Source organism: Coregonus lavaretus (assembly GCF_964263955.1).
Source record: "Coregonus lavaretus genome assembly, chromosome: 32".
Taxonomy (NCBI): domain Eukaryota; kingdom Metazoa; phylum Chordata; class Actinopteri; order Salmoniformes; family Salmonidae; genus Coregonus; species Coregonus lavaretus.
This window is the reverse complement of record NC_140019.1, coordinates 37,044,497-37,055,465: the sequence shown is the minus strand read 5'-3', so window position 1 is coordinate 37,055,465 and position 10,969 is coordinate 37,044,497. Positions and strand designations below refer to the sequence as shown.

Genomic DNA, 10,969 nt, shown 5'->3' with positions numbered 1-10,969 from the left:
AAATTGGAGTGGGTCTAGGGTTTCTGGGATTATGCTGTTGATGTGAGCCATGACCAGTCTTTCAAAGCACTTCATGGCTACAGACGTCAGTGCCACGGGTCGGTAGTCATTTAGGCAGGTTATCTTAGAGTTCTTGGGCACGGGGACTATGGTGGTCTGCTTGAAACATGTTGGTATTACAGACTCAGTCAGGGACATGTTGAAAATGTCAGTGAAGACACTTGCCAGTTGGTCAGCACATGCTCGGAGTACACGTCCTGGTAATCCGTCTGGCCCTGCGGCCTTGTGAATGTTGACCTGCTTAAAAGTCTTACTCACATCGGCTACGGAGAGCGTGATCACATAGTCGTCCGGAACAGCTGGTGCTCTCATGCATGCTTCAGTGTTGCTTGCCTCGAAGCGAGCATAGAAGTGGTTTAGCTCGTCTGGTAGGCTTGTGTCACTGGGCAGCTCGCGGCTGTGCTTCCCTTTGTAGTCTGTAATAGTTTTCAAGCCCTGCCACATCCGACGAGCGTCAGAGCCAGTGTAGTATGATTCAATCTTAGACCTGTATTGACTCTTTGCCTGTTTGATGGTTCGTCGGAGGTCATAGCGGGATTTCTTATAAGCGTCCGGGTTAGAGTCCCGTTCCTTGAAAGCGGCAGCTCTACCCTTTAGCTCAGTGCGGATGTTTCCTGTAATCCATGGCTTCTGGTTGGGGTATGTACGTACGGTCACTGTGGGGACGACATCATCGATGCACTTATTGATGAAGCCAGTGACTGATGTGGTGTACTCCTCAATGCTGTCTGAAGAATCCCGGAACATGTTCCAGTCTGTGCTAGCAAAACAGTCCTGTAGCTTAGCATCTGCGTCATCTGACCACTTTTTTATTAGCCGAATCACTGGTGCTTCCTGCTTCAGTTTTTGCTTATAAGCAGGAATCAGGAGGATAGAGTTATGGTCAGATTTGCCAAATGGAGGGCGAGGGAGAGCTTTGTATGCGTCTCTGTGTGTGGAGTAAAGGTGGTCTAGAGTTTTTTCCCCTCTGGTTGCACATTTAACATGCTGGTAGAAATTAGGTAGAACGGATTTAAGTTTCCCTGCATTAAAGTCCCCTGCTACTAGGAGCGCTGCATCTGGATGAGCGTTTTCCTGTTGATTAATGGCCTTGTACAACTCATTCAGTGCAATCTTAATGCCAGCATTGGTTTGTGGTGGTAAATAGACAGCTATGAAGAATATAGATGAAAACTCTCTTGGTAAATAGTGTGGTCTGCAGCTTATCATAAGATACTCTACCTCAGGCGAGCAAAACCTTGAGACTTCCTTAGTATTTGATTTTGTGCACCAGCTGTTGTTTACAAATATACAGAGACCGCCACCCCTCGTCTTACCCGAGTCTGCCGTTCTGTCCTGCCGATGTAGCGTATAGCCTGCTAGCTGAATGTTATCATTGTCGTCGTTCAGCCACGACTCCGTGAAACATAAGATATTACAGTTTTTAATGTCCCGTTGGTAGGATAACCGTAATCTTAAATCGTCCATTTTATTCTCCAAAGCTTGAACGTTGGCTAATAGGATTGATGGGAGAGGCAGTTTACTCGTTCGCCGTCGGATCCTTACAAGGCACCCGGATCTGCGTCCACGATATCTCCGTCTCTTCCTCACGCGAATGACGGGGATCTGGGCCTTGTCGGGAGTCTGTAGAATATCCTTCGCGAACGCCTCGTTGAAGAAAAAGTGTTCGTCCAACGCGAGGTGAGTAATCGCTGTCCTGATATCCAGAAGCTCTCTTTGGTTATAAGAGACGATGGCAGAAACATTATGTACAAAATAAATTACAAATAACGCGGAAAAAACACACATAATAGTACAATTGGTTAGAGGGCTGTAAAACGGCAGCCATCTTCTTCCGGCGCTGTCTCACTCCCTCTTGTCAGTCCATGCTTTTATGTTATTCTCTACACCGTAGAGGCTGACCTTCAGCAGCACACCACCCTGCATCCCACTGCTGCCTTGTCTCTGAAGCTGCAGTAAGCATGGTTGGTCCTGGTCGGTCCCTGGATGGGAGGCCAGGTGCTGCTGGAAGTGGTGTTGGAGGGCCAGTAGGAGGCACTCTTTCCTCTGGTCTAAAATAAAAGTATAATATCCCAATGCCCCAGGGCAGTGATTGGGGACATTGCCCTGTGTAGGGTGCCGTCTATAGGATGGGACGTTAAACAGGTGTCCTGACTCTCTGTGGTCCCTACAGACCCCATGGCCTCTTATTGTAAGAGTGGGGGTATTAACCCCCGGTGTCCTGGCTAAATTCCCAATCTGGTCCTCATACCATCATGGCCACCTAATCATCCCTAGCTTCCAATTGGCTCATTCATCCCCCCCCCCCCCCCCCCCCTCTCTCCCCTGTAACTATTCTCAAGGTCGTTGTTGTAAATCAGAATGTGTTCTCAGTCAACTGACCTGGTAAAATAAGGGTAAAAAAAAACATGAATGGTCTGTGTGTCTATTATACACATAATGTACACCTCCTAGTTCCCTCTGGGCTACAGAGGTGAATACATACTGTAGACTATGTCGTAAATATAACACCGCACTACTTTTGAACAAAGCCCTGTGCTGGGCAAAAGTAGTGCACTATTTAGGGAAAGTACACAGTGTCAAAGCCTTGGCCTCTGGAGGTCACCATGGGGATCCGAAGCCTTGGGCCTCTGGAGGTCACCATGGGGATCCGAAGCCTTGGGCCTCTGGAGGTCACCATGGGGATCCGAAGCCTTGGGCCTCTGGAGGTCACCATGGGGATCCGAAGCCTTGTGCCTCTGGAGGTCACCATGGGGATCCGAAGCCTTGGTCCTCTGGAGGTCACCATGGGGATCCGAAGCCTTGGGCCTCTGGAGGTCACCATGGGGATCCGAAGCCTTGGGCCTCTGGAGGTCACCATGGGGATCCGAAGCCTTGGGCCTCTGGGAGGTCACCATGGGGATCCGAAGCCTTGGGTCCTCTGGAGGTCACCATGGGATCCGAAGCCTTGGGCCTCTGGAGGTCACCATGGGGATCCGAAGGCTTGGGCCTCTGGAGGTCACCATGGGGATCCAAAGGCCTCTGGAGGTCACCATGGGGATCCAGATGAGATATACAGAGAGACTAAATCTGTTAGAATGTGTTTGCTTGGCTCTCAGACCAGGACATCTGATGGAAAGTCTGGTTCAACGCCTAGCTGGCTGTATCACGACTCATAGATCCAGGGATGTGTTCCAAATGGAACCCTTTTCCCTACATAGTGCTCTATTTATGACCAGAGTCCTATGTGCCCTGGTCAAAAGTAGTTCGCTATGGTGAGAATATGGTGCAATTCGGGAGGCTCTGTAATGAGTCATAGATCTCGCTGGTCTCATTAGGCTGGAGCCCACTTAACTCAATGGACGCTGGCTGACAGTTTCCCGTATAGCATATAAACGCTAGGAGAACTGAGGGTAATATGGCTGAGGAGAATATAAACAGTATGAGGACTGAGGGTAATATGGCTGAGGAGAATATAAACAGTAGGAGGACTCAGGGTAATATGGCTGAGGAGAATATAAACAGTAGGAGGACTCAGGTGGAATATGGCTGAGGAGAATATAAACAGTAGGAGGACTCAGGGTAATATGGCTGAGGTAAATATAAACAGTAGGAGAACTCAGGGTAATATGGCTGAGGAGAATATAAAACAGTAGGAGGACTCAGGGTAATATGGCTGAGGAGAATATAAACAGTAGGACTGAGTTAATATGGCTTAGGAGCAGCCAAACATTGTTGATGAAATACAGTGCTTTGTTTACATTCTCATGGTGAGAGGTGCTTCTCTCCCTCTCTCTCTCTCTCTCCTCTCTCTCTCTCTCTCTCTCTCTCTCTCTCTCTCTCTCTCTCTCTCTCTCTCTCTCTCTCTCTCTCTCTCTCTCTCTCTCTCTCTCTCTCTCTCTCTCTCTCTCTCTCTCTCCTCTCTCTCTCTCTCTCTCTCTCTCTCTCTCTATCTCTCTCTCTCTCTCTCTCTCTCTCTCTCTCTCTCTCTCTCTCTCTCTCTCTCTATCCCTCTCTCTCTCTCTCTCTCTCTCTCTCTCTCTCTCTCTCTCTCTCTCTCTCTCTCTCTATCCTCTCTCTCTCTCTCTCTCTCTCTCTCTCCTCTCTCTCTCTCTCTCTCTCTCTCTCTCTCTCTCTCTCTCTCTCTCTCTCTCTCTCTCTCTCTCTCTCGCTTTCTCTCCCTCTCTCTCTCCCTCCAGTATTTAGATAGGAAACAGTCCAATACACCTTTTTAAAATACCAGTACTAAACCATGACCACTGTGACTAACCCCCAGAGTGTTTCCAACCAGAGAAAATAGATGTAATTACTCTAGGGCTGTATCCCAAATGGCACTTTCTTCCCTATATAGAGCACTACCCTATGGGCCCCTGGTCAAAAGTAGCACACTAAATAGGGAATAGAGTGCTGTTTGGGACGCAAGCTAGCCGGTTTCCACAGCCCTGCCTGGCACTAAGCATGGCAGTGCCACAGCGCAACGTGAAATCACAAGTGACAGGTCGTGTTGATACTAATACGTTCAACGTGGCTGTGTTAGATGTGCTTTAGTGTCGACCAAACTGGAGTCTCACCTTGCTAATTGGATCAGAGGGTTACATAACTATTATTTCCCTTCCTCACAAAATGGTGTACGGTACAACTTACTTTTCTTATATGGACTAAAATAGTGAAACAAAAGGGTGTTGGAGGTGTTACAAGTTATAACTGTGTTGCTATACAGTGAATGCCCATAGCAAGAAGACAGCTATTATGGTGCAGGCACTAGGTAGGGCTATCTATGGATGACAATACTGACCCCTATAAGATGTCCTTATGCTGAAACTCTTGCCTGATAATGAGAGCCTTTTAGGACAACAAAAAACACATTGCATATTACAAATTAGTTATAATATGTTTAATTCCATGCATCAAAATCCTTAAATGCTCCCCAAGTAGGCTAGTCAGGTGTTCTCCTAGAATATGACACCGGTAAATATTATTTATGAAAGAAGTGAAACTTCAACTCTCGCCACCAGGTGGTGTCAGAGTTCCAGAGGAGAGGAAGGAAAACGACCAGAGCCTTGCAGTGGGTGGAAAGGAGTTCCCCAAAAACTTCTGTTTGGAACATGCTGTAATTTCTTCTACTATCGCACCTGCAGATAACACCGACTCAAAACAACAAACATGTATGTAGACATCCTGTTATAAACCAATAATGCATGCGTTATTAGTGCATTCAATATATCCGGATTCTAGTTTGCCTCTATAGGCTAGCCGTTTCATAATCTCGACATACTGTTGCACATGTCCCTGACAAATTAACGATTGAATTAAAAATACCAATAAATAGGTATAATGGGGATAATAATAATTATACTTAATTCCGTTGAAGCGTTCCCTTAAAAGTATTATCAGCTGATGCAAAACAACATATGACATGTTACGCAACCAAAACCCTTTACTCCAAAAATGCGCGGGAAAAAAAACAAAAAACATAAGCACACACTTTATTTGTGCATTTATTTTGCCTATTTGTTTCAGGGTGTAAATGAATTCGGTCTCCGGGTCAACTCAGTGCTTATTGTGTTTGTAGGAGTTCAGAAAGGGGGTGGAGCGGAAATCATGCCAGAAGGGCTCATTTGCATAAAGTATTCTCGCGTCAGATGACGTCAGGAGACAGTTGCGCTATAAGCGCCGCCGGTGGCAGAAATAGAATCACTCGCTGAAACCGAACGTGGCTCACATCACCCGACATCAACCTACCGCACTACACTCTACTCAACTCACAACAGAAGTAACCGAATCGAGTCGTGCAGTCAGTCGAGTGATTAAGCTGAACACATTAACCCTGGAATTGTATCTAGATAGGTAGATTTATCTACTCAACCAATCGCAAACGTGGCGACAAGCATTTTCCAAACGGGTCTGGTGCTGAATTTGAGTGCGGAGATCTTCAAAACGCCAATGGAGGTTGCTGTCTATCAGTTGCATAACTTCAGCATCTCCTTCTTCTCCTCGTTATTAGGAGGAGATGTGGTGTCTGTAAAACTCGACAACAGGTAAATAGATATCCGCACTGGATTTTGTGTGTTATTGATGCGTAATTTGTACGTAATAGATTTCATTCAAATATTTCATCTAAATTGTTGTAATTCAAGATAGTCAAATGTATTTCTTTACAAATAGACTAAGCAAAGTCAGGTTATGCTGGTATTCGTTATGATATAACTGGAAATACCGTATTATAAATCTGTAATGCTGTGCAGACTATGAGTGATGCAATTTGACACCAGCCGCCGCGTCTCCTCCTGGTGCATTTTCAAACACTTAAAAGTGGAGTATCTTGAAACAATCTCTCGATACAAATATTATGTCATATTTTGCAGCGCGCAACAATGTATCTAGCTAGGTTGCAGGCTGGCTGGTTTTTCATACACATGCCCAATCTGGAATAGGTTGAGACTTGTAGCAAGGTTCATTCATGGACACAAATAGCCTAAACACAAATTAAATAAACATTTGTGATGATGGCATTACATGGCAATTGCATCTCAAAAGACTCAAAAGAAGTTATCTTGGTGCTGGACCTGGTGCCATAGAGGCAGTCTGGTGTCAGAATCTGTATGAGAGCATCATAACCTACCAGTACTTACTAGGTCACCAGTTTGTTTGTTGTGATCCAATGCTCTGATTTGATATGTTGACTTATGGCTTCTCTTCTTCTCTTCTCCACAGTGCCTCGGGTGCTAGCGTTGTTGCCATTGACAACAAGATAGAACAGGCAATGGTATGTATCAGCAGCAACATGATACACTTTTACAGTTCATATCATCATTCATAGTAACCCAGTAACTCTGGGCTATTCCATATCCCACCACATTCATGCACTTTGCCCATAGTCGTCATATTCTGTATGTCGGTAATCGTAGTAGACTAGGCATCAGTCAAGTACTCGTGTAGTAATGTAGAAGCACGCTTAATGCACGTGATTATTATTATTTTTGTACTTATCTATTTTTTACTTAACACTTTTTTTTTTGGTTTTTCTATCTTTTCTTAATAAAACTCCATTGTTGGTTAAGGGCTTGTCAGTCAGCATTTCACTGTAAGGTGTACACCTGTTGTATTCCGCGCATGTGGCCAATACAATTGGATTTTATTTGATGTGTCATGTGACTTGTGTTCTTTCTGTCGGATAGGGAGGCAGGCAGGAAGCTATAGAGTGCACGACAGCAGTCAGACTATTCAATATTTAGTTTACTGATACACTTTAGACCTTAATACAGACCATATGGGTACACGTCTCTCTGTAACCACATGGCCTGTTACTACATGTTACTACAAGTGTTTTGTAAGGCACAGTATGTTAAGCTTATGCTATAAATCACCCTGCATGGATAGATTTGTGGTCGGTTTGTATGAGTTGCACAGAACTCTCTCTCTCTCTCTCTCTCTCTCTCTCTCTCTCTCTCTCTCTCTCTCTCTCTCTCTCTCTCTCTCTCTCTCTCTCTCTCTCTCTCTTAAACAGACTTCTCTAACAGTAGATCTCATTCCTTCTCTCCTATCTTAGGATCTGGTGAAGAACCACCTGATGTACGCGGTCAGGGAGGAGGTAGAGATCCTCAAGGAGCAGATCAGAGAGCTGGCTGAGAAGAACAATCAGCTAGAACGTGAGAACAACCTTCTGAAGAACCTGGCCAGTCCAGAACAGATGGAGAGCTTCCGGGAACGGGTTCCATCCGAGTCCGAGCCAGGCGCTCTGGTCCCCCTGCAGCTGGACAACCAGTACCAACTCCAGCAGTACCAGCAGCAGACCCAGCAGTACCAGCAGCAACAAGCCCAGATGGGACTCCATAACCCTGACCAGTCCTGCCCCATCAGCGCTGGCTCTGCTGTATAGCTGGCAATGCCTTGGAACTCCAGTTGTAAACTAATCGTCGCTGCCAACTTCAGTGAAGCTGTCTGTAACAGATGATGAAACACAATTGACGAACGAAGCACATGAAAAGACGCTCTAACTAGCGGCTGTAGGCTGAGGCTGTAAGCTATGATAAGCCCGTCCGTCCTACGACATCTAGACTATTTCTCTTTAGACAGAAGCCCTAAACGAGAGGGCTCATGTAGCCAGCCGGAGAGCGCTCGCATTGGGACAGAGGGGAGGCTCCGGCCTTCTGGGGCCAGGAGGGCACAACCCTTCAGCCATTCTCTACCACCCCTGCTACAGAGGGGGGAGAGGGCTAAGCGACAGGGCTGGCCCGGGGACCTGATCCTGTGGATGCCTCTCCATGCCAGAGTGGCCCGTCCTCCATTTTACCTCTCCTGGTCCAGCCAAGGAAAAAGGAAATCTTCTCCAAGACAGACAGACAGAGAGACGGCCCTCCAGTCTCCACTAGACCCCCCCCCCCCATGTGGATTTCTTCTTCTAACTTCTGATAGTACAAGCTCTGAGTAGTTAGTCAGAGAATATCTCAACCATCTTATGACTGTTCCCACCTATCACTACTGATATTCTCTGTCAATATTCCTTTAAGAAGCAACATGTCAAAAGGAAACCAAACCTGAGCTCCAGCAGAAAGAGTAGAAGGGAAAGAGGATCTATGAGATGCTGGACTGTTGCTGGTGCTGGGAGAGAGAGAGAGGCCTGTTGCTTCTCTATCTCAACCTCACTGGTGATAACTGATTACCGTAATCATGATTCAGAACATCATTGCTTGTGTTCTTTGCAGTTTGGGGTGTGCTGCTTATGGGGGAAAATCCTGGTATTTTACATTTGTTTTGTGATTCTGAGCAAAGTGGAATACGTGTTAATAGGAGCATTGTAACTGTTCAGTTAAATGATTTATTATGGGGATGGAAGTATCTGTTACCCATTTTGCCTAGCTCTGTCCATTTCACTAACGTGTTCAGAGTAGTGGGCTGGAGATGAATTTGACAAGCTTGATGTTCTAAAGGCTGCGAATGCAATCCTGACCTGGCAGACGTGTTCTGTTCCGCATGTTCAGATGCCAACCTCAACTTGAATCAATGGCATGACTGTAGCGCCTATCTCCAGGAAAGGAATACCATATTTCCACAAATGGACTTTGTGTTTTCTAACTACCAAAGACTTTGTCTCATTACTACTTCCAACTAAACCAAACAACCCGGACCATGTGTACATCGTTCACAGGGAGAACTCTTGTTAGCAGTAATGTTTTTTTTGATAAACGTTGGGTATTGTTGCTGTATTGTGTCCATGAAACAGGTATTTTTTTTTATGATGTAATGGAGAAAAATGCACATTTGCAATAAACTTTCAGTTTACACTAAAGCTATGTTGTTTCCCTTTCAGTGTTTCTTATTCAAGGGTATTGGAATCTAAATGGAGAGTAACATGAGTATATAATTAACTAGTTAGCGTACATTGACCACTCACAACAACAACCCATGTTAGCCATGGGATTAAGAGCTTCAAGACCCACTGCTATTTGGTTGAAGTTATCTTAAGAGTAATTATGCAAAAGTGAATAATTTATATGTAGGCCGACATGTTAAAGCTTAATGATTCTTTGCAAGAAAACATTTTGATGTCTAATTCATGATCATTTTACAGATAAACTAAATGTAGCTTACTACGTGTGTAAGTCAAATGAAAATCCACCACATTTTCTTAAATCTTTGTCCAAAGTAGCACGTCCAAACTTTTCAAACAACTAAATATGTAATAATGGTTGTCCAAGGGGCAGCGCGCCCGGAAGAAGAGAAAACTACTTTGTTCCAAATAACAAATCCTTCAGCCATATTGGCAGCTAGTGTGTAACTGGAGTGTGGGTTTGTGGGTTCTCTACTGTGCTGTCCCGGTCTGTGAGCTGAGGGCTACACACATGCCATGAGAACATGAGTGAGTATAGCAGGCTAGTTCACCCTAGGACAGCATACCCAGCAATGATAGCATGATGGGTAAACCAACAGGTCTCGGTCCAGCAAACAGTACATATCTGGTAGCATGGACAAACCGACAGGTCTCAGTCCAGCAAACAGTATCTAGTAGCATGATGGGTAAACCAACAGGTCTCAGTCCAGCAAACAGTATCTAGTAGCATGATGGGTAAACCAACAGGTCTCAGTCCAGCAAACAGTATCTAGTAGCATGATGGGTAAACCAACAGGTCTCAGTCCAGCAAACAGTATCTAGTAGCATGATGGGTAAACCAACAGGTCTCAGTCCAGCAAACAGTATCTAGTAGCATGATGGGTAAACCAACAGGTCTCAGTCCAGCAAACAGTATCTAGTAGCATGATGGGTAAACCAACAGGTCTCAGTCCAGCAAACAGTATCTAGTAGCATGATGGGTAAACCAACAGGTCTCAGTCCAGCAAACAGTATCTAGTAGCATGATGGGTAAACCAACAGGTCTCAGTCCAGCAAACAGTATCTAGTAGCATGATGGGTAAACCAACAGGTCTCAGTCCAGCAAACAGTATCTAGTAGCATGATGGGTAAACCAACAGGTCTCAGTCCAGCAAACAGTATCTAGTAGCATGATGGGTAAACCAACAGGTCTCAGTCCAGCAAACAGTATCTAGTAGCATGATGGGTAAACCAACAGGTCTCGGTCCAGCAAACAGTATCTAGTAGCATGATGGGTAAACCAACAGGTCTCGGTCCAGCAAACAGTATCTAGTAACATGGATAAACAAACAGGTCCCAGCCCTGTTTTTCCGTATGACTGAACACATGAAATTAGTCATCTTATTTTGGTGGAGGTTACATAAGGTCCCTAGTCTTACGTTGAGGCTGAGGTTACATAAGGTCCCTAGTCTCACAGTAAGACTAACGCATCGCTGTCATGTATTATTGTTGCTATTACAGTACCTGTACGTTGTTCTGTCACTATTGGTCGGCCATTGTGATGAAGCTTGTCTATATAGGCCTATATCACATTATGGTACCAGTTCTCTCATTCTATTT

General features: G+C 45.2%; 1 protein-coding gene across 1 annotated transcript; it reads left to right on the top strand.

Annotated features, from left to right (window-relative positions):
• The first annotated feature begins 5,735 nt into the window (after nucleotides 1-5,735).
• On the top strand, nucleotides 5,736-9,328 carry LOC311107297 (TSC22 domain family protein 3-like). Its single transcript, XM_084149780.1, has 3 exons — nucleotides 5,736-6,077; nucleotides 6,754-6,805; nucleotides 7,589-9,328. The coding sequence occupies exons 1-3, from the start codon at nucleotides 5,983-5,985 to the stop codon at nucleotides 7,916-7,918; spliced, it is 477 nt and encodes a 158-aa protein (XP_084005906.1). The 5' UTR covers nucleotides 5,736-5,982; the 3' UTR covers nucleotides 7,919-9,328.
• Nucleotides 9,329-10,969: the final 1,641 nt, after the last annotated feature.

What these genes read in the sequence shown, in the direction of transcription:
- LOC311107297 (XM_084149780.1), top strand. Translation starts at nt 5,983, where the DNA reads ATGGAGGTTGCTGTCTATCAGTTGCATAACTTCAGCATCTCCTTCTTC. An exon ending in TCTGTAAAACTCGACAACAG is followed by an intron (nt 6,078 to 6,753) that starts GTAAATAGATAT and finishes TCTTCTCCACAG; the next exon opens with TGCCTCGGGTGCTAGCGTTG. An exon ending in ACAAGATAGAACAGGCAATG is followed by an intron (nt 6,806 to 7,588) that starts GTATGTATCAGC and finishes CTCCTATCTTAG; the next exon opens with GATCTGGTGAAGAACCACCT.